Consider the following 26,734-nt stretch of genomic DNA (forward strand, 5'->3'; position numbering starts at 1 on the left):
CGCAAGTCGGTTACCCCACAAGGTACAGCACGCCTCTTGCTACCAACTGCTTTTCCTTGCAGATTATCTCTCTCAGCATCATTTTGTCATATTCCAAAGCAACAACTGTGTGTTTCAAAATGCAAGTTGGATGGTAAAGAAAAAGTGATCCCATAGTTGCCTTGGACAGGTATTCTGCAAGGTACTGAACCAAAGTATGCCTATGTTTGAGAATTTCTCACGTCTTGTCTAATCCTGCACAGTTGTTCACTGCAAGAGCAGTTGCTTTGGTTTTGAGACAGCAAAGTAGTAAGCTGTTACTTCCTCTCCTATTGGGGGAGATGATCTGCAGAAAAATGGCAAGCTTGTTTGAACACCCTTTTTTTTTAAAAAAAAAAAATCCATTCTGTAAAACAGAATCAGGGCTATCACCTAATTAGAGGAATTGGTGGTTGAGTGAATAAACTTGCCTTTGTCAGTCTTAATAGTGATGCCTTTTAGAGCTATCGAGAGAATTTGGACTAAGCAAAAAGTACTACTCGTTGTTAGAAGGAAACACCAGCTTTAATATTTTATTTCTCATGTTAGCACTACATCAAAATAGCCTTAAAAAAACAACAACACCTTTGCCCTTAACACTTACTGAAATTGGGGTTGCAGTCAACTAACAAAAGCCTTATTGTAACACAAATGAAACACAACACAGAAGAAAATGGGAATAGGAATGGTTCCTTTGCTTGCTTATTGCTGCTGAGGAGGCTGAAAGTGAGGTGGGGAGATGGATATATTCTGGAGGATTGGAATTTTTGAAAAGGCGTATCATGTGCTTTGCAGTTCGAACTAACCAGAACAATGCAATCTACCTAACCACTAGCTCCCTCAGTACCCTTCGGCATCCAGAACCAAGCTTAAACCAATCTGAAATGGCAAATACATGGAACCCTCTTTCCATACTGACGTAGGTAGTAGAATGAAGACTTCCTAATCGCTACAGTGGTACCTGGCTCAAGATTGAAACTTAAACAGTTCACTCGCCTAGTTACTCTGATCCTAGAAAATTACATTTTCTCTGTTCCCTTTCATAGCATGGTCTCCAGCTCTTTTTTCAAGCTGGAGTGCTTCCCCTCCAAGGCTGTAGCACCGATGTTCTCCTCAAGAACCTTCTGCATCTTCTCCTGACTTGGAGAATTATCCAAGGTGGAGGAAGCCGGGGTGTACTCTGAGGCAGCGGCAGTGGGAGCAAGGTGGATCAGCCAGTTTTTGGTACCAAGAGGCATGGCAACGGCTGCTGCAGACGTCACCCCCCAGCTGGCCATACTCAAGCTGACGCTGTTGGTGGCATGGGACACAAGCCCACCGTAGGAGTAGCTCCCGCCTGCGCCGGCCGCTCGGGTCTTCTGCTTTATGTCCAGTACCAGGTTTCTCCGGAAACGGTCTTTTTTAATTTCTGCTTGCACCTGGTGGTAGAGGCAGACTGTCAAGGGAATGCAACTTAGAAAAAGACCATCGCCTGCCTGCTCATTCTCAGTACAGTCATACCTCGGGTTACAGACTCTTCAGATTGCGTTTTTTTGGGTTACGGACCACCAAAACCTAGAAGTATTGGAACTGGTTACTTCCAGGTTTCAGCGGATGCACAGAAGCGCCGAATTGCAACCCGCAGATGCGCCACTGCGGGTTGTGAATGTGCATCCCGCACGCATCACATTCACAACCCGAGCATCCACTGTACTTTGAGAGCTGGTAAAAGCAGAACAATGGCTTGTTAACTGCCCATCCCTGCTAGTGTCCAATTTCTTTCCCTCTCTTTTCCAGTATGGAAAAGTTTCAGTTTTGCACCAGCTAAGAGCATATGGGTGGGATGCTACCCCCATTTCCGAACTGTTCTATGAAAGGGGGGTGGGTGCCTAATTCCATTAAGGCCGTGGCTGTGTATCTGACCACTCAGAGAGTGCTCTTAGTCATTGAGTAACTCCAATGCCCCCTGTACATAAAAGATCAGGAGGATACCATACCAAAGGGCATAAAGGTAAAGGGACCCCTGACCATTAGGTTCAGTCGTGGCCGACTCTGGGGTTGCGGCGCTCATCTTGCTTTACTGGCTGAGGGAGCCGGCTTACAGCTTCCAGGTCATGTGGCCAGCATGACTAAGCCGCTTCTGGCAAACCAGAGCAGCGCACGGAAATGCCGTTTACCTTCCCGCCGGAGCAGTACCTATTTATCTACTTGAACTTCATGCTTTCAAACTGCTAGGTGGGCAGGAGCAGGGACCGAGGAACAGGAGCTCACCCCGTCACGGGAATTTGAACCGCCGACCTGATCGGCAAGTCCTAGGCTCTGTGGTTTAACCCATAGCGCCACCCGCGTCCCATCAAAGGGCATAGGTGTTGGGAAATATTTTCCATTTTGGAAACGAAATAATCGCAACCATATTCTCCAGGCAGAAGAAATACTGGGCATGGGGAAGGTGGTTGACCCCTCCCCATGCAGTAGGTGCAGAATACACCCAACAAAGAGGATCGCAGCTACATTTTCATGCATCTCGGAAGAAATGTTCCTTACCTCGCCATTGCAGAAACAGTAAATGAAAGCCACAAAGAAACCCTGTCAATAGGAAAAAAGAGACAACCATAGATGGAAATAGCTGTGACTGAATGGATCAAACACAAAAGGCTTCACCTGCCATGAAGACCCACCTGTAAAGAATTGAAAAGCATCTCGTAGTGCATCTGTATTTGCCAGAGGACACTGGACACAGCTGTGTAAGGAATGGCCATGAACACCACGTAATGGACACCAAAGAGGGGCATCAGAACAAGGGTGGATTTTAGTAACTTCCTGGAAGGAAAGGGATTTTGTGTGGTCATTCCATTTTTGGATCGTCGAGGAGGAGAGCTGAAGGGCCCGTAATGGGGAATAAGGGAGGCAACAATGGGTGGAGACCTTAAAAGGGTAGAAGCTTGAAGAAGACGGCACATAAGAGGAAACCACCATAATAACACAGATAAATGATCTGATTAACAGCAAGAACCAGCTTTAAGTCAAATGAAGATGAAGAACAAAGCAGGACAGAAATCCAGCATGGAAGAAGTTTCAGTATTCTAGGCAATCAGAAATTAACAGAGCATTAATAAAGGGGGACATATTTCAGTAAGAAAGTATTTATTCATTGTAGTGCTAACACTGGGAGGTCTGCTTTTTAACTGCTCCAAGCTACATACCTGTACTGTTGGCGGGGATCTAATTTCCCTGCATTTGTCTCCCACAACTTCGATGCAAGGACTCTCACAATGTTGAGGAAGAGGAAAAAGTTCACCTGCCGGCAATGAAAAGACACTTCATGTCGCGCCAGGCATATTCCATGCCACTGAAATGCCATTCTTCAATTCTCTTTTATTTGCTGTGCTATAGAGAATGCATTTCTGCTGTTAGCCCATATGGGTTGTAGCCAAACGTATTTTTACTCAGAGTAGACCTGTTGAAATTAATGGGCCTAAGTGACTCGTGGTCATTAATTCTAATGGGTCTAACTCTGGATAAAAGTTAATGGAACACAACTCAATAAAATCACGTGGCAATGATCAGCAGTCATTAAAAAACGAAACAAAAAACCCAATACAATCAGTAATAAACAAACAAAACCAACTCAAACTCATCCTCAGCTTCTGAACCACTGCCTCAGCTATTGAGGGCACAATTTGCAGAATACCAGTATAATAAGAATGGGGTCATTGTCCCCCACCTTTGAAAAGAGGAGGGATGAAGTGATGTTTCTGGAGGCAGGCATTCCATAACACAAAGGCAGCAACTGCAAATACTCCGCTTCTAATGGATGCTAAACTACTATCCACAAAAGATGTTACCCTTTGCAAGACCATGTGGGCTGATCTTACAACTCAAGCGCAGGATTTATATGGGAGACAACATTCTTATTTTTTTATTTTCAACCAATTTTCATCTGTTACAAAGTGGTTCTGCAACTGGCCCAAAGGACACCTTGACTGCCTCCTTCCCAGCCCACCCTAATTTGCATTTTTTAAGTTCATTTTCCAAATCCTTCCATCATGGAGCCCATGGCAGGAAACGTGGTTCCCAGGTGGTCGCCCATCCAGCTGCTGATCAATCCCACAGGCCTGCTTAGCTTCAGCAAGCTGGTGGTCTTGTACTCTTTTTGTGCCCTTATCTTACCACAACTGCTGCCAAGATAGGAACTTGGTAGATCCATTTCATGTTTCCAGCGCTGAGGTCCCAGCACCTGATGAGGAGAGGCTGAAGTTAAGCACAAAAGGGGTATATCCATATTGGGTCTCTTGCCCAACACCTTTGAGCCTCAAGTCCTTTTTGTATGATTATTATTCATTTTTTCATTATCTGTCCTTCACCCTAAGGTCCTGGGGCATTAAAAACATGGCATAGCACATAGCTTATGCTAGGTAAAGGGACCCCTGACCATTAGGTCCAGTCGTGGCCAACTCTGGGGTTGTGGCGCTCATCTCACTTTATTGGCCAAGGGAGCCGGCATACAGCTTCCGGGTCATGTGGCCAGCATAACTAAGCCGCTTCTGGTGAACCAGAGCAGCGCACGGAAACACCATTTACCTTCCCGCCAGAGCAGTACCTATTTATCTGCTTGCACTTTGATGTACTTTCGAACTGCTAGGTTGGTAAGAGCAGGGACCGAGCAAGGGGAGCTCACCCTGTTGCGGGGATTCGAACCGCCGACCTTCTGATCAGCAAGCCCTAGACTCTGTGGTTTAACCCACGGCGCCACCCGCGTCCCTTTAGCTTATGCTACTGAAGAGAATAGGAATCGGTCAGCTTTTGAGTTTCTGAGCTTCAGGACGTTTTGGCTTCTTTCAGCCTTACGAAATTCAAATCATTTACACGACATTTTAAACCGGTAAATACTCTGATCATTATCACCAACCTCAAGGTAGGTCCAAGTTTGCTTGTCCCATTATGTCAGTTTTGATATTTGAGGCCAAGAGAGTGGCTTACCAAATAGCACCTAATGAACCCGTGACAGAAGTAAGATTCAAACTAGAGAGGTTCAGATTCGGGCATTACCCCTGTAAAACCAACTGGCCTGAATTACATACACTAGACTACGGGATTCCGAAGTTGGACATGAGGTTTGTGTCACTACAATTTGCTTTGTTGTTGCAAAACTCGGCCATATATGAACTATAGCACAGGTTTTGCTAGTACCTGTATAAAAAATGGACCAGATATAGGAGGGGGGTTGTTTTTTTTGGGGGGGTGATGTGGTGAAGATTATATTCTTTAATGCAGTGGAAAAAGCAGCTCTCCATATCAGGTCCACACATAACATTTGGGATACAAAAAACCAAATCTGTTCCTATAAGGTAGTGGCTAAAGCAATTAATTTACCCTCTCCTCACTAACCCATCCTGCCCAATCTCCCTAAATAGTATTTTAAGAGAAGCAGAAAGTACATACTGTGTATCAGCCAAGGATGCTCTGACGCTGGCCCAAACAGACACAATGACAGCAGGTACCCCTCGAGGGAAAAAGAAAAACAAAAGCAAGCAGAAAGAGATCTGGGTTTCCAGTGAGCTCTTAAAAGGACAGTAGGAGAAAATGTGAGGCTGATAGTATACACCCGGAGGCGTCTACATAGTACCTTGCTGATGTTGTTGGACCACAACTCCCATCATCAAGACAGGAGCCAGCCAGCAGTAAATCACACTGGCAAGTTGGAGTTAACTCTTCATGAGCAAAAGCAGGAGTATCAGGCCTAATGAGCACAGCAACTCCTCTCTGGCAGGTCTTGCCCCCATGAAGCAGTTGCTGAGACTCCCCACAGCTGCCCAAATCCCCTCCTCTCCAGGGTTTCCCCCCTGCAATCTGAGACTGTGCCTGCTGAAGCTAACCTTTCCTCCACCCTCTTCATGCTTCTCCTGGGTCTGAGAGACTGAGGGAGAGAGGAGCTTGTTGCAGCAGGAGGGGAGGACACCCCTGCCTCTTCGCCAGCCAGACCCATCTCCATTTCTTGGCCTCCCTCCTCTCCTGCTTCAGCTTCTGCCTCTGAGTCTGGACTTCTCTCTGCCACAGATTCTCCCCGCTCACTAAACCCTGTGACCTCTTCAGCTTCCGACACCTCCTCCTCCCAGTATTCTCCCTGTGGCTACCCTTCATCCTCCCACCACCACTCCCCTGGCACTGAGCCTTCTTCCCTTCTTCCCCAGCTAGATCCTCCCACCATTCCTCTGCATCAAACCAGTCTTGTGATGTCATCCCTGACCTTGCTGGCTGGCAAGGCTGATGGGAACTCAAGTTCAGCAAGATCAGGAGGGCTCCATGTTTGCTACTCTAGTATTCACTGACTTTGTATGTGCCATACAAGTTCCCACTTCTACACAACTATGAATGGTGCAGGGGCCCTATCCATTGGGCTACCGTACCTCACCCTCTGTGCTAAAGGACCCCTGGACTGTTATGTCCAGTCAAAGGCGACAATGGGGTTGCAGCGCTCATCTCACTTTCCGGCCGAGGGAGCCGGCGTTTGTCCACAGACAGCTTTCCGGGTCACGTGGCCAGCATGACTAAACCGCTTCTGGCACAACGGGAGATCGTGACGGAAACCAGAGCACACAGAAACGCCATTTACCTTCCCACCACAGTGGTACCTATTTATCTACTTGCACTGGCGTGCTTTCAAACTGCTAGGTTGGCAGGAGCAGGGACTGAGCAACGGGAGCTCACTCTGTCATGGGGAATTGAACCGTCAACCTTCCTAGGCTCTGTGGTTTAACCCACAGCGCCGCCTGTGTCCCGTTCAAATAATAATAATTTATTACTTATACCCCGCCCATCTGGCTGGGTTTCCCCAGCCACTCTGGGGAATACAGGGGCAGCCCCTTGTGACCTTCACTTGCCCTGTTTGAGCTTCCCTGTGTAGGTTCATAGTCAGAGCAGGAGCTGAGAGACTGAACTGGACTGTGCTTACCCCACCCGATGAGTGTAAGAGCCCACAAGTAGCTTTTGTTTGAGAGGAAAGCCATGAAGATCAAGCTGTGGAGATAGAGACCTTCCACCAAGATCCAGTAGTGATTTGTAGCCAAGAAATAGAGGAAGATGGTCACAGCTACCTTGCAGCCTGCCTGAAAGAACGGAGAAGCAAACATCCTTTTTGGTGGTGGTGGTTATTAGGACCAATAAAAAGTGTTTTGGTTTTTTTTTGTGTATTTTATTGAAATAATTTCAATTGTAAAGAAATAAAGTGATACAGAAAAAACAGAAGGAAAAATGAAGGAAAGAAAAAAACGAAGGTGATTATAAGAAAGAAAGGAAAACCCATATACAAAACTGCAATATAAGATACTCCCATACATTCTTATATAAATCGATACTGTGTTATTATCCTAATACTTATGTAGTTAATAGCCTGCAACATTCTGTATAAACTCATTCCAAATGTTATCGTAGTTATCCAATCAAAGTCTGCGCCTGTAAGCAGTCCGTTCATAAGTTGCGAGTGTTTGTCATATTGTCCATCCATTGGAGAGCCAGTGTGGTGTAGTGGTTAAGAGCGGTAGTCACGTAATCTGGGAAACCGGGTTCTTGTCTCCGCTCCTCCACCTGCAGCTGCTGGGTGACCTTGGGCCAGTCACACTTCTGTGAAGTCTCTCAGCCCCACTCACCTCACAGAGTGTTTGTTGTGGGGGAGGAAGGGAAAGGAGAATGTTAGCCGCTTTGAGACTCCTGAAGGGGAGTGAAAGGCGGGATATCAAATCCAAACTCTTCTTCTTCTTCTTCTTCTTCTTCATTGATAAAAGGGTATCATATTTTTATTCGTCTTAGGACCAAACTTTGGACAACCCCCACTAGTCACGCTCAAGTCTTTTGCAAGGTTTTTTGGTTAATAGTTATTGTTCCTGCTGCTTAACTAGAGGTTAATAGGAGGAACAGGCAGATTAACAGCATTCAAGTCCCAGAGATCACCATCTCATTTTTTCTTTCTTTCAGAACTGGAATGCTGATTAATTTAAAATGCTGGGTTTTTTAATTATTATTTTTGATTAGGAAACCATCTTGATCTGGCTGTTCTGAAATCAGTATCCTTGTTCCCTAAAATTTCCAGGAAGATTTTAAGCCAAGTCACACATCGCACTTCTCAAGAGACACTGAGAAGAGCGAAGCAAAACCTAAACACTAGGGACTTACTAGCTGGGTCCTGGACCCCAAGGCGAGGCTCAGATCTTCAGCATCCCAGTCACTGTCCTGCGTTTTTTGCAGCCCCTCGAGTCGCGAGGTGGAGTACAGCACGAGATCCTTCACAAAGATGCTCACAGCTCGGCAGACGAAGGAGGCAAAGAGATGGAGGTGGATGTAATTTCGAGTGCAGTGAAGCCGCCTTAAACACACATTAACAAGTGGAAGAATTTATATGTTATGTCTTATCCTGCCCGCTCTTCCAAGGTACCATGCGTGTTTTCCACACCATCCTTTTATCCCAGCAATGACTCTGTGAGGTAGGCTAGACTGAGAAAGGCTGATTGGCCCCCATCACACACACACACACACACACACACACACACACACCAATACCGATCTATGGCTGAGCAGGGTTTTGAACTTGTGTCTCTCCCCATTCTTAGTCTGGAACTCTAAACACCAGACGACACTGCCAGGAGAAAATAGTACGAGATAGCCAAAATAATAAGGAGCAACTGTGCTCCTCATTATTACATGATTCCACCTTCTATTGTGGTGCAGGAGGAGATTCATGAGAGTCCCATGGACTGCAAGAAGATCAAACCTATCCATTCTGAAGGAAATCAGCCCTGAGTGCTCACTGGAAGGACAGATCCTGAAGCTGAGGCTCCAGTACTTTGGCCACCTCATGAGAAGAGAAGACTCCCTGGAAAAGACCCTGATGTTGGGAAAGATGGAGGGCACAAGGGGAAGGGGACAGCAGAGGACGAGATGGCTGGACAGTGTTCTTGAAGCTACAAGCATGAGTCTGATCAAACTGCGGGAGGCAGTGGAAGCCAGGAGTGCCTGGCGTGCTCTGGTCCAGGGGGTCACGAAGAGTCGGACACGACTAAACAACTAAACAACAACAACAACCTTCTATTGAGAAGGCGCCAGGCAAAAACATTCCTCTTCAATCAGGCCTTGGGTGGATTAATATTCTACAGGCTTTTAGATGTACCTGTGGGAAGGGAGGGTTATTGTTTTGCTGTTTTTACTTGTGTTTTTATCTTGTATTTTTATTCTGTGACCACCCTGAGATCTTGTGATGAAGGGTGGTATATAAATTAAGAATGATAATGATAATAAGTGTTTTTTTTCTAAAAAATATAATTAGGGCTTCTCTCATTTTGACTCAAGAAAACGATCATTTTATAGTTCACGTCAGGAAAAATAAATACAGCAAATGTACAAAAGTACAAAGATTCACAAAATGTTTAGGGGTATGCATACCCCTGCTTCCCCCCAGAAAAAGCAATAATAATAATAATAATAATAATAATAATAATAATAATAATAATAATAATAATAGAAAAATGTGCCTTGGTAGAACAGAACTATCTTGCCACCACCTGTACTTACCTGAGGTTCTGTAAGCAAAGTCATCATCATTATCATTTTATTTGTACGCCGCCTTTCCATAGTTAAAACAATGCTCAAGGTGGCTTAGAACATGACAAGATTTACATAATTACCAATGTAACAAAAGTCATAAGCAATAAATAAAGCACATCAGAAAGTACAGAACCAAATGGAAAACAATTTCCACATAAATCATAAAATCTAAAACTAAGAATACAGCATTAACATCAATCACAATTTAAAAGGACATAGATAAAAAATAAAAGCAATTTAAAAAACAAAAACGGAGCCCTCTCTGCCCAGCAGCAGTCCTTTATGGCAGTGTTTCCCAACCTTTTTTGGGCAAAGGCACACTTGTTTGATGAAAAAAATCTCGCGGCACACCACCATTACAGCCCCGTGACGTCAGCACGAAAGTGAAAGTTTTCAATTTTTTTCCCTCCCCCTTGCCGGGGAACCTCCAAGCTTTGGGGTTGAGGGGGGGAGGAGGCAGCAAAGCGAGGGACTGAGGGACCCTAACCCTAACCCTAACCCTCACCGATCACCCGGGAAAGCATGCGAACGAGGAGCCCCCGTGTCCTGCTCCCGGCAGCGGACGGCACAAAGCGAGGAGGCCTGGACAAGGCAGCATGCTCCCCGCTCTCGCTGCATCGGGGCTTTTCTCCTCCAGGCCGCTTTCGAAGTCCCCTTCTCCGCTCCCAAGATCCGGAGCTGCTGCTTCCAGGCCCTGTCCGAGCCCCGACTTGTGGCCTCACTTCGAGGAGCGCCTGTTGCTGGGGACGGGGCTGCATCCCCCTCAGCCGCTGCCTCGCTTCCTTCCAGGAGACCCGACGGCTCCCCCTCTCCCGCTCGCCCTCCTGCGCCCGCAGCAGACCGAGACCTCCCCGCTCCCGCCCGGCTTGGCCCTACCTGGGCGCCTCCAAACCCGGCCGGCTCCGCGTCACGCTCCACACCGGGCAGCTGCAGCGGGGGCGCGCGGCGGCCCAGCTGAGCGCGCCCCGGAGCCGCCGCGCCGTCGCTCGCGAGTCCCTCCGAGAGCCCTCGGGACTGACTCCGGAGTCGCGAGGCAGCGCGTCGCCCAGGGAAGGGGCGGCTTCCCACAAGTCCACCGGGAAGCAAACGCCCTCGCCCGCCTCCCTCCAGGCAACATCTCGCGGCACACCAGGCAACATCTCACGGCACACTTGTGTGCCGCGGAACACCGGTTGGGAAACACTGCTTTATGGAGCCTGTCAGGCCCCGCCCCAAGCCAAGTCTACCCCACCACACATAGGAAACTAACCCAAGATAGTTTCTCTCATAGTTTTGCTGGCCATAATTAGTAGAATAAGGCCATGGGTTAGAGTTCAGGGGGTGGGATGGGGCAAAAAATTAATAAGAACTGTCCTCCTTACTTGAAGTAGCAAAGGATGGACATGGCGACCACAAGGGAGGCGAGGGAGATGGAGTAGCCAACGGTGTAGATGATGCGCAGCCGGTCAAACACTTCCTGTGTGAGGAAAAAAGAGCACAGAAGGACTGCAGAGCCATTGTCACAGCTTGCTACGTCACATCAAGAACTCCCATCTAAAGCACTTTCCCCTTTTCCAAAATAGAATATCCTCCAGCTGCTGCAATTTTCTCCTGCGAAAACAATCCTGCCACCGAATTACGTTCCCCAGTTGCTGGTACCTTGCTGAATTGCTCTTGAAGCAGTGGCAGATTTGCACGGGGCTGCCGTTGAAGACAGTTCAAAAACTGCAACTTGCCCCTGGCTTTGTGGCCAGATTGCCAAGAGGGACTGGGCAAGGGGCAACAACTTCGCTGGCTCCCAGTAAGTTTCAAAGTGCTAGCCTGAACCTTTAATGCATGGGTAGGCAAACTAAGGCCCAGGGGCCGGATTTGGCCCAATCGCCTTCTCAATCCGGCCAACGGACGGTCCGGGAATCAGCATGTTTTTACATGAGTAGAATGTGTCCTGTTATTTAAAATGCATCTCTGGGTTATTTGTGGGGCCTGCCTGGTGTTTTTACATGAGCAGAATGTGTGCTTTTATTTAAAATGCATCTCTGGGTTATTTGTGGGGCATAGGAATTCATTCATTTCCCCCCAAAAAATATAGTCCGGCTCCCCACAAGGTCTGAGGGACAGTGGACCGGACCCCTGCTGAAAAAGTTTGCTGACCCCTGCTTTAATGGCTTAGGAACCAAACAACAGTCTAACCTCTCTCTCTGTCTCCAATATTTGTTTCATTACCTTGACTACAATTATGGTGAGCAACACTGATTTGCTTTGTTGATTGATATTTTAAAGTACACACGCTACTTCTCTGCTTGCGGTAGATAATTATAACATTTCAGATGTGTGATTATCAGATAAAATAGCAAATGGGGTCCGCAATCGCATCCCACCCCTACCACCTTTGGGGAGGTTATTTTTAAATCTTTGGAAATGATCAGATTATCTTCCCTCGGTCCATTCCCCCCTCCCCCAAACCAGGCCAAATATCCTAATTTCCTTCTGCAATTTGCTTTCCATATGCTCTTCCGTCGTCAGCCTTTACGGAAAGGATGGAGAACCTGTGGCTGTCCGGATGTTAAAATTATAGGTGCTGCAGGTTAAATCACAGAGCCTAGGACTTGCCGATCAGGTCGGCGGTTCGAATCCCTGCGACGGGGTGACCTCCTGTTCCTCGGTCCCTGCTCCTGCCCACCTAGCAGTTCGAAAGCACGAAGTTCAAGTAGATAAATAGGTACTGCTCTGGCGGGAAAGTAAACGGCATTTCCGTGCGCTGCTCTGGTTCGCCAGAAGCGGCTTAGTCATGCTGCCCACATGACCTGGAAGCTGTAAGCCGGCTCCCTCGGCCAGTAAAGCGAGATGAGCGCCGCAACCCCAGAGTCGGCCACGACTGGACCTAATGGTCAGGGGTCCCTTTACCTTTACTTTAGAGCTGGAAAGGATCCCATCTAGTTCAGAAATCAGTGTTGGTGGACCTCAACTCCCATAATCGCCAACCAGCGTAGCTATTGGTCAGGAATAATGGGAGTTCAACACCTACAGGGCCACAGGTTCGTCACCCCTACTTTATGGCACAATTTTTATGAGAACTTCCAATCTCAATAGATTCCTCCCTTCCCTTCCCTGTCCTTCAGATCCTGCCTGCAGTAGCCAATTCCACAAGCCTCTGTGTCCACCCAATACCCTTTTCCCCCTGCTTAGGAATTAAACCTTTTCTTGATTCTGCCGTTCCGGGGCAAAGAATATGGCGCATTCTGTGTAATTGGCCCAAGTCTTGTTCATGTTGGGCACCAGTTCCCAGTTCCCGTGAACATCACAGCGCCTGTAGGCGTGACCTGAAATAAAGGACAGGCAGAGTGTCCAATGAGATGGAGCGGAACGTGTGAAGGGGAAGATGCCAGCAAGGCTCAACAGTTGCACATTTTTTAAAAGGCCAGAGGGCCCAAAGGAAATAAACTGCTTAGGGGCTTTTGTTTACAGTGGTGCCTCGGGTTACATACGCTTCAGGTTACCTACGCTTCAGGTTACAGACTCTGCTAACCCAGAAATATTACCTCGGGTTAAGAACTTTGCTTCAGGATGAGAACAGAAATTGTGCTCCAGCGGCACGACAGCAGCAGGAGACCCCATTAGCTAAAGTGGTGCTTCAGGTTAAGAACAGTTTCAGGTTAAGTACGGACCTCCGGAACGAATTAAATACTTAACCCGAGGTACCACTGTATTTGCATTGCAGGGATTTGAACTAGATGACCCTTGGGGTCCCTTCCAACTCTACAATTCTATGATTATGTGGTTTAGAAATTATTATAAATTAAACAGAACAAAAAATAGAGCTTCTGAGCAAGTGTAGAGTGTACTGCTCTATTCCGAACTTAAAAATGGAAGGCGTCGTGCTGGTGGTCAACCAAAAGAGCTTTAAAGACTCTCTCAAGGCAAATCTTTAAAAATGTAGTACCACGGGTTACATTCGCTTCAGGTTACAGACTCTACTAACCCAGAAATAGTACCTCGGGTTAAGAACTTTGCTTCAGGATGAGAACAAAGGTCAAATGGTCAAAGGCCTGGAAACGATGCCTTATGAGGAACGGCTAAGGGAGCTGGGCATGTTTAGCCTGGAGAAGAGGAAGTTAAGGGGTGATATGATAGCCATGTTCAAATATATAAAAGGAAGTCACATAGAGGAGGGAGAAAGGTTGTTTTCTGCTGCTCCAGAGAAGCGGACACGGAGCAATGGATCCAAACTACAAGAAAGAAGATTCCGCCTAAACATCAGGAAGAACTTCCTGACAGTAAGAGCTGTTCGACAGTGGAATTTGCTGCCAAGAAGTGTGGTGGAGTCTCCTACTTTGGAGGTCTTTAAGCAGAGGCTTGACAACCATATGTCAGGAGTGCTCTGATGGTGTTTCCTGCTTGGCAGGGGGTTGGACTCGATGGCCCTTGTGGTCTCTTCCAACTCTATGATTCTATGATTCTAACAGAAATCGTGCTCCGGCGGCACGACAGCAGCAGGAGGCCCCATTAGCTAAAGTGGTGCTTCAGGTTAAGACCAGTTTCAGGTTAAGAACGGACCTCCGGAACGAATTAAGTACTTAACCCGAGGTACCACTGTATAAACACCGACAACTGGGAAACACTGGCCTGCGAGCACACCAATTGGAGAACAGCCTTTACTAAAGGTATCGTGGGCTTTGGAGACGCTCGAACTCAGGATGAAAGGGAGAAACGTGCTGAGAGAAAGGCACCCTTTGCAGACCTTCACCATGATCAACTCCTGCCCAGAAATCTATGTCCCCACTGTGGAAGGACGTGTGGATCCAGAATCGGCCTCCACAGTCACTTACGGACCCACTGTCAAAACCGTGTTTATGGAAGACAATCTTACTTGGCTACGAGAGATCGCCAAAGAAGAAGAAGAGTGCAAGGCCTCCAAGCAAAGACTTGCTTGCAAGGTATTTCCTTTTTTAAAAAAAGAAGGAACCCTGACTTCTCAACAAGCAAGACGGACCTCCACACACTCTAAAACATCATCTCCTAAAACCAGTTAAATTGTTATTATTTCCTAACGGTTCTTAAGAAGGATCTGGCCTGTTTACCAGCCTCCTGCTGCTATGGGCCAAACTTGACCTGATGTTGTTTCTAAATAATGCAAATAACATCAGCTGGAGATGGGCTTATTATTATCAAGATTGCAGCAGGCATGGAGGGGGACTATAACCTCTTGCTCCCCTGCTGAGGTCCTGAGGAAAGATGGTATTTGCTGGGAGCAGAATCCTTCACTGGCACCCGATGGGAGGGCGAGAAGATTTTCTCCAAAAGCAAACAACACCTTCTTGAGGAGGGATTTTCCTCGGGGATTTTCCTCAGTATGAAATGCTCCTCCACCCTTCCTGCAATCACAGTCATGAAGAGACACCCTCCCTGCCAAAAAGCTGGTTCTCTTTGCATTAAAACACCCACACACATTATTCTCTGCATGTTATAAAATTATACATATCCTTGCCTTATCTATCATGTAATCAACCAGTAAATTTGTGTATGTTTATTCCAAACCTGCCAAGGAGACCAGTTCATTTTGTTGTCTTTTTAGAGATTTTTTAGACAATTTCCTTAAGAAATCAGAGAGAGGAGCTGAGGGAAGTCCTGGGGGGAAGATTAAAGGGGAGTGGGGAAAAGGGGGGGGGATAATGTATGTGATTATATGGACTGACAATTTGTTATGTTGGAATTGTTTAATAAAAAATATTTAAACACACACACACACATACAAACAAAAACAACAACAACAACCAGCATGTTAAATGGCAAAGAGGCATTCTGCTTTAGCCCTAAACAACCAAAAGACCTGAAGCTTTTTGTGAAGGCCGAGAAAACGTACATACCTTGATGGTTGAAGTCATAGACGTAGTCAGGGCATCGGACGGCCACCTTTTTGCTGGGGAGGCTTTCGGGCCAGCAAATAATCCCATCCCACTCAGGCAAACAGTTGCCATCTAACGAGGAAATGGTACATTAATCACAACTTTGCATGATAGCGTTGGGGGGGGGCAGAGAAGAGCAACCTTCATCCTTGGGTTAAGTCAGTGGATCTCAAAGGGTGTGGCAGGAGAGGACGGCAAGCGTGGCAGGAAGACTCATGCAAAATCAAAGAAGCACGTAAACATTTCAGTGTAGTATAGCATAGTATCTAAATATATATTTATTTATTTGCAGAAGATGGATAGATATTCAAGAGCATTGGCTATTCTTCTACAGCTCTCCACAACAAATTGTTGTGAACAGGGATTTTCTTTTTATTATTATTATTATTTCTATTAAATTTCTGTTTTACATTTTAGAATATTCACTTAAACAACCTTAAAATATCAGTGACTTCCCTTCCTCTCTTTCCACGGTTTATTTTGCACAACATAAATCCCTGCATATTTTAGATAAACTAAACCAATCAGTATTCCATTATAACATCCATCAAAACTTATTTACACTGTTGAATTTTTCTTAACGCTGCCCATGTTTTCAGATATACACAATTTTCCTCCACATATTCAATAAACATTTTCCAATCTTCTTTAAATGTATGTTCTTCTTGTTCTCTTATGTATATATGTTAGGGGCGCAAGCTGCGCATATTCCATCAGTTTAAGTTGCCTCTCGTTTTCCATTTTTGGGCTAACAAAACACGGGCTGCAGTGGTGGCATACATAAGTAGCCTTTTTGACATCTGGGAATATCCATCTGCGTTATCCCCAACAAAAAGGACTCTGGTTTTTTTTTTGGGGGGGGGGGAAGTAGTTTTAAACATTTTTTCCATTTTATTATACATTATTTCCCAATACTCTTTTACACTTTTACAGGTCCACCACATATGATAGAACGTACCCTCAATAACATTACATCTCCAGGGATTTTCAACTCTGACAAATATGAATAGATAAAGCAATAATAAGTTAAATAAATAACCACCGCTCGTCTTTCATGACACACCAAATCAGCTAACTATTGCTGCCCTTTCACGGCACCCAAAACCAGTCATCTCACTCTCCCCAACGATAGGGCCGGCCCTGTGATGAGGGTCTGAGTGCCACACTTTTGAAGGGGACACGTGTCAATTCAAACAGCGTTTCTGCTGTCAATAGAAGGCTGATCGGAAGGAAGCAAAGACCAGCCACCCAGTGACTCGCTTGAAGATGCGATGGGTAATTTCCTCTTCTGCTGAGAGGTCGTTTGGGCTGACAACAGCTTTTACATTATTTCATTTATTACATTGTGTTTCTTCTCCACCTTTCTTCCAGAGCTTAGGAAGGGCGGCCGCTTAGGAGAAGGGCCTTTGCAGGCAAAAGATTCCATGGATCAATCCTCGGTTTCTCCAGTCTGGGCTGAGAGAGACTCTTTATGAAGCTCTGTGTCTGCTGCCAATCAGTGTGGACAATAATAAACTAGACAGGCCAATATGTTCCATTATGAAATACAAAGTGGCGCACGTGAGGTTCACAAGATGTCTCCAATCCAGACTCAGATCTGCTTCATTACAGCAAGGTTGCTGATCCACGCATCTTGCAACCAAATCCTAAAACCTCATTTTATTTATTTACTGTGGCACACAGTTTGTGGATGTGGACATAATATCATAGTAAGCTAAGGTTATTGGTATGATAAGGAGTAATTTAAAAAAACCAACAGGCATCCCCAGTGATCCAGTCCAACTTTCTTCCTCCTTTAGGAGGCAACATTTAACAAGTGCCATGCTTTCCTTTGATGTCCGATGTCAATAATATGACTCAACCATTTTTTAAAATGTTTTTATGCATTTGGAGCCCCAGCACCAAAAGTTAGAAATGCAGAAAAAGCAGGTACCTTGGACTGTTTCCTTCTGGGTATTTATCTGCTGGTGACATTTTTCCTTAGCTTCGTTCAGCAAGTAAATCTGTTCTTCTTTGGTTAGAACATCATCGGTGTCCACCTGCCAAACAAATGAAGAAGGGAGAGATGAGGCTGGAAAGTCCATTGGCTCACCTGGGACCACGTGCCGCTTGGTTCCTCCATAACCAACAACATCAGAGACAGGAATGTGGCAGCAAAGCCTCTTCCATTGATTTGGCTGGGGCTAGGGATGACCAAATCTGACAGTATTGGTTTCTCTGAGTTTCCTATTCTTACTCATCTTAAATCCAGCTTGCCCCCTTTCCAATTTATTTATTTATTTTAAATCCATGTTCATTTTTATGCAGATTTATCCAAATATATATATGCATTTTTGTACACAATTTGGATTAATATATGCATTTCTGCAAGGGAATTCCACAAATGTAATATGGTTTTGTATGTTCTTCCCATCAATATATGTGTTTTTATATTGGGTGTGCAAAATTTGGAGAAAGGCACATTTCGAAGGATAAAATATGTAAATATTTTACGTATTCGGATTTGAACCACCAACCTGATCGGCAAGCCAAAGGGGCTCAGTGGTTTAGACCACAGTACCACCCGTGTACCATTCACACATATATACAACCTGACACGGGTAGCGCTGTGGGTTAAACCACAGAGCCTAGGACTTGCTGATCAGAAGGTGGGCAGTTCGAATCCCCACAATGGGGTGAGCTCCCATTGCTCGGTCCCTGCTCCTGCCAACCTAGCAGTTCGAAAGCACGCCAAAAAGTGCAAGTAGATTAATAGGTACCGCTCCGGCGGGAAGGTTAATGGCAGTTCCATGTGCTGTTCTGCTTCGCCAGAAGCGGCTTAGTTATGCTGGCCACATGACCCGGAAGCTGTTCGCCGGCTCCCTCGGCCAGTAAAGCGAGATGAGCGCCGCAACCCCAGAGTCGGTCACGACTGGACCTAATGGTCAGGGGTCCCTTTACCTTTACAACCTGAGCCTAGGATGGCGGGGGGGGGCACTGCCAGCTTTACACTCCAGGAGGGTCTCGTCTCTCCCATGGCTGCCATGTTAGATTCAAACTATCATCCCATGTTGAGCTATGACCCCTTTTTCTCCAGCTTGCAAACTGTTTTCCCCAAATGCATCTATTTCTCCTCTTGCTTAGGCCAGCCCACTGCGATTCTGACTCTCCTCCCTTCTAGCTCTGTATTGTCTTTTGCTAACTACCGAGAGCTCAGGGCTGGGCTACCACCCCTCTGCAGACTGGCAGAGAGTGTTTTCCTTGTTGATGGCTTCCAGTATGGGCCATCGCCCTGTCTTTTTGCTCTCTTAATGGTCCATCTCTTCAAGCGATTACTTCATCAGGAAGCCAGCCTCCTGGCTTATTTAAAAAAAAAAAATGAGTTGAACACTTTAGCATGCTAAATTCACTGTCTTGCACCCCAGAATTAGAACGGGAGTCCAGGTGTCCCATCAACTTAGAAGAATATAAACAAATAAACTTTTTAAAAAGTAAAAAAAAACCAGGGAGAAATGTGTTGGAAGAAACAGGTATGCAATGGGAGAGGAAAACGAGATGAAATGTCAAAGCAGAGCTGGACCATTAGCGGCAAACCTTTAATGGATGGTCTTGGGAAACATGGATGTATTAAAAGCTGTGATGAGGTGCTATGAGATTGTTTCATATTTGCCACGGACCGGTTCATTTCCTCTGCAATATTGTCAGGAAATGGAGAAGCCGTGCCACATAAAAAGTGGGCGGCGAGAGACAATGAAAGCAGGCCCAAATGTGACTGCCACAATTAAATCACTCATCTGCACAGGCCATTTTGAGAAGGCCGATAAGGACCTTATCAAGAATTAAATTTCCAGAGCTGCTACAAACACAGGGAGGGACAGCAACAGCAGCAACAACAAGGTCCTGCTATAGCCCCAGGTGTTAAAAGAAGAGATGGAATCAAGGCAACACAGCCAAACCTTTAGAATCAGAAAACGATTAAAAAAAAACATAAATGAATATATGCTGGGCTTTCCACATCTGAACTGATCACAATCTGTGCCATAAAATAAGAGGCGGGGCTTTTTCAATGTCTTGTAATTGATCAAAATGTCGCACTGGGACAAAAAACACAAGCGTGATGGAAAGGTGGGAATAAAACAGCTGCCTTCTTTAAAGTCACACCTTCCTCTTTGAGCTCTCATTTATATTAAATCATCCTTTTTTCTCAAAAAAGTGGCATTTTATTTAAGGTATTTACAAAAAAGCAAGTTAAATATTAACAATTAAAAAAATAAAAGAGAGTCACAGCAGTGGAAAGTTGCCTACAACTTGTTGACTGACAATTGTCTTTTCATCCTAACAGGTCTTTTCAGAGTTCCCTGTGTGTCTGGGGTGTCCTCGCTCTCGTCTTCAAGTCTCATGTCCATCTTGCAAGACCGTATCATCGGATGGCAAAATCATTATTTTTGTGGACCTATATCAGCACTGGTCCACAAATTTCCCATCATTTCTCAGCTCCGCCAGAATGACTGAGAGCATCCTCCCATCCACAGAATTAAACAACTTTCTTGAACCTTTTTCCCCACCAATCCAGATGTTTTAACCACAACACCCATCAGCCCCAGTCAGCACAGCTGGGCCCCAAGCTGAGGAAGGCTGACTTGCAGCAAAGGTAGATGTGCAGTCCAGGTGTTCATTCCCTTTTGAGGCTCTGCAAAGTCTGAGCTAGAGCCCATTTCGAGAAGGCTGTCAACTTTTCGTCTCTAAAGTCCGGCTTGAACTGGAGGTGTGGCAGGTACACATATGGTATTTTGGGGAATTTGTAATCTTAAGAGTTTGGTTTTGTTATTTGGGGAGCGGGCGTTGAAATGGCTGTGAGAGTTTGTGATGCAGCATCGCAGAATTGTTAAAACTAACAGGTGCTGGAGGAGACTCTTGAGAGTCCCATGGACTGCAAGAAGATCAAACCTATCCATTCTGAAGGAAATCAGCCCTGAGTGCTCACTGGAAGGACAGATCCTGAAGCTGAGGCTCCAATACTTTGGCCACCTCATGAGAAGAGAAGACTCCCTGGAAAAGACCCTGATGTTGGGAAAGATGGAGGGCACAAGGAGAAGGGGACGACAGAGGACGAGATGGTTGGACAGTGTTCTCGAAGCTGTGAACATGAGTTTAACCAACTGCGGGAGGCAGTGGAAGACAGGAGTGCCTGGCGTGCTCTGGTCCATGGGGTCATGAAGAGTCGGACACGACTAAACGACTAAACGACTAAACAACAACAACAAACAGTTGCAGAGAGGTATAATTGTGCTGCCTGGAAAAGCTGGGCTGGAAGAAGGCATATGAAAGAGTTCTGCATTGCTTCATAATGTTGAAAGAGAGATCCCCTTTGAACCTCTGAAATATTTTTTGTGCCGACCTTGAGGATTCCTTCACCATCCTGTTACACCTGTCACCCTGTTAACAAGCCGTCATTCGTCTTCTCTGATTTGGGCTGCAGTGCCACACACCACAGCCTAACCCAGCCAAGAACAAGACGTCTTTTATCTTGTTCAGCTTTTGACAGCACCGTGCTAAAGTTAGCAAGCAACAGCTCTGCAGACCAGAAACATGGAATCGGTTGGGAACTGATGTAACCAAACATAGTTTGCTTTGTGTTCAAGTCTGCCAGCATAGCCTGCAGGTGATACCTTTCCCGCTCTGTTGCCATCAGGGTGGAAGTTTGGGGCAGAAGCCCAGGACCGCACTCAGCAGAACAGGCAGGAGCCCACCTCCCCAAATGCAACAGGGATGGCTTACAACATTTAGAAGTAACATACACCATCATCTAAAGGCCATTAAATTAAATTAACAGTTAGAACCAGTGCTTTCCCCGCCTATATACAGTGGTACCTCGGGTTACAGACGCTTCAGGTTACAGACTCCGCTAACCCAGAAATAGTACCTCAGGTTAAGAACTTTGCTTCAGGATGAGAACAGAAATCGCGCGGCGGCAGCAGCGGGAGGCCCCATTAGCTAAAGTGGTACCTCAGGTTAAGAACAGTTTCAGGTTAAGAATGGACCTCTGGAATGAATTAAGTTCTTAATCCGAGGTACCACTATATATAAAAAAATGTTTAGGGGTACTCTCATTTTGACTCAAGAAAACCACCTTTTTATAGTCCAAATTGGGGAAAATAAATACAGTAAATGAACAAAAGTACAAAGATTGACAAAATTTTTAGGAGTATGCATACTCCTGCATCCCTCCAGGTGGGAAAGCACTGGTTAGAAGTAATATACATCATCATATAAAGATTACTAAATCTGGACCCTAACGAAGCCTGAATACACACAATGCATTTAAAGCACATTCCACACACACCCCAAAAAAGAATATGGGGAAGTGTAGTTTGTTAAAGGTTCTGGGAATTGTAGCTCTGCTAATGGTAAACTACGGTTCCCAAGATTCTCGGCATGGTGAGCACACAACCTCACTGCATCTCTGTTCCCCTCCAACTTCCTTTCTCGCATATATATTTTAAGTCGTTCTGATTTCAGAGAGAGAGCAGGATTGAGCAATGATTAGAACCTTAATCTTAGAGTCTTAGATTAGAGTCTTAATGTGACACCACTTTGCCACACCAAAAGACCTCGTTGACTAACTCTTACTGTCTGATGGAACAGAAATCGCCACATTTCAGTTCCTGGGAGGGGAGGGTTGCAGCAAAAGTTCCTAGCCATTGGGCCAAATGTTTGCCATAAGGCCATGAGAGGAGGAACACAGGAAGATCTCCCCCTTCAGATGTTCTTTTTTGTCGTGCATTCATGTATATTTGTGATTATCCCTCCAGGGTGGTCCCTCTTTCAATGCTGTTGGCACCTTCAAAAGTTTTGGGGTGGTCACACTGCTTCAGTGCCTACCTTGTCGCTTCCTACTGAAATCTTGTAACTTTTCACACCACAACTGTTCTGTTTTGTTGTTGTCCTACTTTCGTTGTGCTATATCCCCTCCGGGCAGTGATACGATACAATAATATTTATTGTCATTGTCCCATACAGAACAACAAAATTGAAAAAATCTATGTAAGACATAAGCCTGCTATACCAGCTATCCCAACCTGGTTAGCCCCCTAAAAACTCTGATACCCCATTTTTAAATACAATATACTCCCATAGAGACTCCTTACACTGCGTTTAAAACCAAAATCGCATTTGGATAGAAACTGTTTCTCAGGTGGCTAGTCCTAGTCTTTATAACCCTGTACCTTATTCCAGAGACATCACCTTGCCAACAAAGGTCCGTATTGTTAAAGCTATGATTTTCCCAGTAGTGATGTATGGAAGTGAGAGCTGGACCATAAAGAAGGCTGATAGCTGAAGAATTGATGCTTTTGAATCCTGGTGCTGGAGGAGACTCTTGAGAGTCCCATGGGCTGCAAGAAGATCAAACTGATCCATTCTTAAGGAAATCAGCCCTGAGTGCTCACTGGAAGGACAGATCCTGAAGCTGAGACTCCAATACTTTGGCCACCTCATGAGAAGAGAAGACTCCCTGGAAAAGACCCTGATGTTGGGAAAGATGGAGGGCACAAGGAGAAGGGGACAACAGAGGATGAGATGGTTGGATAGTGTTCGCGAAGCTACCAGCATGAATTTGACCAAACTGCGGGAGGCAGTGGAAGACAGGAGTGCCTGGCATGCTCTGGTCCATGGGGTCACGAAGAGTCGGACATGACTAAACGACTAAACAACAACAAAGTATTCTGAAAGCTTACATAACCACTCGGGGTGGTCCCTCTTTCAATGCTGTTGGCATATGCAAAAGTTTTGGGGTTGTCACACTGCTTCACTTCCGGTCAGTTGTCCTACTTTCGTTGTGCTATATCCATATATATATGTGGTAGCATAGGGGAAGCGCCGCAAAACAAACTAAAGTGGAATAAATCTGCAACGGTTGCACTAATGATACTAATGCAATAAAACACCCACCTGGAAGGGCTCTGTGTCAGATCATGGCGTCCATGTAGCTCCATGGTGTCAACACTGACGGGCAGGGTTACAGACAGGGAATCTCCTCCCGCTCTACCTAGGGATGCCAGGGATTAAACGAGGCACCTGCCTGCCTGCAAGGCAAGCCCTCTACCATTTTGTGACTTCCCTTAAAAAAAAAAAGGTATGAGCTGTGATCAAGGAAGACAAGCTGGAAGGGACTTACCAAAGCGCAGACCAAATTCAGAAGGGAAAAACAAAGCGCAGCTGCCGTGAAGCTCCAGATGTGGACCGACTCCTCCATGGCTCCTCCTCAGAACATCAATGCCACAACCAAAGCAGAAGAAAGTTGCAGTTTGGCTGCGTCAAGTCCTTCCCCTAAGAGGAAATCATTCAAAGCTCATCTATCCAAAGTGAAGATGCGTATATGCTGGAGAATATGGTACAGCCAAGCTAATCTCTCCATCCCCAGACTAAGCGTTCTGGCCAGTTTCCTCCAAGAACCTGGACTTAAAACAGCCAGCAGAAATAACCTCAAATACTCACCGATGACATCAGACACTGGCGTTCATTTAGCTAGATGGTTCCTGAGATTGACGCTTAATGATGTTCAGCTCAGCATCCTGACCGCTTGGTCCTTTTGTCTCTGTGCCTTGCCTCTTTAGGGACGGTCTGTTTTTTCTCCTGCCACTCCTTGTTCCCCTCCATAGCTGAAGGGCAGAATTTTGTTAGCTGACTCCTAGTTGCTACATTTCCCACCTTCCCATATTCTCCATTTTTATTTGCAAGATCTTCCTGCGAGTGTTTTCCCTCACTTTCTAGGTCTTCAGTCTTTTTGACTTCATTCATTCATTCATTCCACAGTCAAGGTCCCAGGGCTAATCTTCTAAAAGCACAAGGCTTTATAACCTGTTAAGAAATTAAATATGAAGACATTAGACATAACTGTGCAATCGTGATAAGCCCATCGTCACACCTGCTCTCTTGACAAGGGTTATAACATTCTATGCCTGTGCATTATACGTTTAAAGCAAATGACTTTGGCCAAAGAACCATGGGAACTTTCGCTTGTTAAGGGCGCTGCGAATTGTAGCTCTGTTGGGGTAAACTATGGTTCCCGGCATTCTTTAGGGGAAGTCATTTGCTTTAAATATGCAGTAGGTATGCAACAGATGTTGGATTACCCAGCCTCTTATAGATCTGATGCCAGACTATGGGAAGTTAATATAATATATTTTATATAATATATATTATTCCCATTTGTGGCATAGAGCTAATCAACCTGTTCCCTATAACTATAATCTCTGGTTCTTAATTCCACTTCAGTTCATCTCCTCTGCTCTTCACCTATCTCTTTGTCTTCTAGTCAGGGTGATATCCTGTGGTCCCTTTCCTGCGTCTCTGTAGTCCTGCAGAAAGTGAGTGTTGGAGATCCGAAAGTAATCTGGTTAGAGGTTGGTTAGAATGCCAGGGGAAATAAACCGCTTTGAGTTTTTATTACCATCAAGCTGTAAATATAAATCTTGCTATGCAAATAATATTGTGAAAACTCTGTTCCACTCAGGATGTCAGAAGGCACATTTTGTCAGGGCTATTTAATTAAAAACAAAAGCCCTGGACAATTTTTTAAAAAATCAAGACTTTATTATGGATTTAAAATAACAATCCAGCAGAAAATTTGAAATAAAGTGAGAAAAGTACCAACCAACCCCCCCAAAAAGTAGACACCCCCCCCACAAATGCACTATTAATGATATCACGAAGTTGTGGCAGAATACACCAGCTATAAAATGTCAGTCAAGAGGGGCTCTCAGTTTTATCTAATAAAACTGATTTTTACTCCTCCTAGGGCAAATAGCAACTTGAGTGCTGGTGGGAGAATTTTGGAACTATGGCTTATGAAAGCGCCACTGCCATTTAGCTAATCACAAAAAAACATGCATTGCACTGACGCCTTTGTAGTATTTGGCCCTGAGTTTTTAAAGTCTTTGCAGATGCAACTACAGGATCCCTCTCATAAAGTGCAGTTTTCTACTTATGGTCCGCTTAAAGAGATGATGATGATGATGATGATGATTCCTGCCTGTTTCTTTGCTCCAAATCTCTCCCACTCCCGTCTGAAGGCGAACTAGCGCCTCCTCTGGGCGGCCGCGAGAATTGCAACCTTAAAGCAACGCAATATCTTGCCGCCTTGACATCCGAATCGATCCATTCAATCTCCGCTTTGAAATTAAACAACCCTCTCTCTGATTATTCGTGCATTATTATTATTTTCGAACACAAAACGCACACACTTTAAGCATGCTCACAAAAAAGAGTTTAAGAGCAATACACCCCCAGGATGTAAAAAAAAGTCACATGACTACGATCTGGAATTACCATTTTATAGAAAGTGCAGAGTAGCCAGTGCGTAGCATATCTTCTTGTCATCCACACGAGACAAATGTTAAAACTGTGGTGCTGTTGCAAAAGTCTTTGCTTTTAAAGCCAGGCGCATATACGTCCCATATTGTTTGCTAAAAGAAAAAAAGCATTGTTCCCTTTTTAATTAATTTTGCAGAAGATTTCATTAAAACCAGTTATGCCTTAAGTATGATGATGGTTTTTTAAAAAAGAAAAAAAAGCTAGTTGAGGGGGCACCCGGATTTGAACCAGGGACCTCTTGATCTGCAGTCAAATGCTCTACCACTGAGCTATACCCCCTCTGCTGGTTTGCACGGTTAACAAACCGTCATTTGTGGCTGCGACGCCGCAATCCCTGGGCGGAGGCGGGATCTTCCCGCCGGAATAATGTAATTGGAGAAGGAAGAACTTCTTAACCAATAAGCTGCAGGCAGCAACAGATGATGGGACTTCAGGACTGGGCTGGTTAAAGAGTGCAAGAAAAACGGGTTCAAGGCCAGCCAGTTTTCTATATTCCAAAAGCAAAGCAAGACAACCTCTGCTGGTATTAGTGCAAAGCATCTTGAGTTTTCTTTCCTTTTGCCTTTTTTTTTTAAGTGGGGGCTGGACTAGATGACTCAAGGGTTCCCTTCCAATTCTAGGAAAATGTGTAAAATGTAGCTTTGAAATAAAATAAAATAAGCATTTTAAAGATATACCGCCTGCAAGTGGGTTTTCAAATGGGACGCAAAATCAATCCGCAATGGGTTTTTATTTTCAGAATGAATAGCGTTTCTCACAATGTGCTTTACAGGGGTAAAAAATTAAAAAAATGTAAAATATATCGATTACTGTATATGCAGATGTCAGAGGCAAAAGCAAAGAATCAAAAGCCAGAGGCTCTAAATAATATGCCTTGAGTGCAAAATCTATGTTAATATTGTGCTTTA

At 45.2% G+C, this 26,734-nt stretch overlaps 1 protein-coding gene across 1 annotated transcript; it reads right to left on the minus strand.

Moving 5' to 3' along the window:
• Nucleotides 1–1,033: 1,033 nt before the first annotated feature.
• Nucleotides 1,034–26,446, minus strand: LOC309515994 (parathyroid hormone/parathyroid hormone-related peptide receptor-like). Its single transcript, XM_082194404.1, has 15 exons — nucleotides 26,132–26,446; nucleotides 23,949–24,311; nucleotides 23,629–23,780; nucleotides 17,407–17,512; nucleotides 15,435–15,545; nucleotides 12,766–12,890; nucleotides 10,953–11,047; nucleotides 8,167–8,356; nucleotides 6,950–7,103; nucleotides 5,440–5,500; nucleotides 4,168–4,234; nucleotides 3,201–3,295; nucleotides 2,676–2,817; nucleotides 2,542–2,583; nucleotides 1,034–1,436 (listed from the first exon to the last, which is right to left on the minus strand). The coding sequence occupies exons 3-15, from the start codon at nucleotides 23,704–23,706 to the stop codon at nucleotides 1,059–1,061; spliced, it is 1,644 nt and encodes a 547-aa protein (XP_082050530.1). The 5' UTR covers nucleotides 23,707–23,780; nucleotides 23,949–24,311; nucleotides 26,132–26,446; the 3' UTR covers nucleotides 1,034–1,058.
• Between the last annotated feature and the right edge of the window lie 288 nt (nucleotides 26,447–26,734).

The sequence above is a fragment of the Podarcis vaucheri genome (genome assembly GCF_965113315.1).
Source record: "Podarcis vaucheri genome assembly, chromosome: 13".
In the NCBI taxonomy this organism is placed as follows: Eukaryota; Metazoa; Chordata; class Lepidosauria; order Squamata; family Lacertidae; genus Podarcis; species Podarcis vaucheri.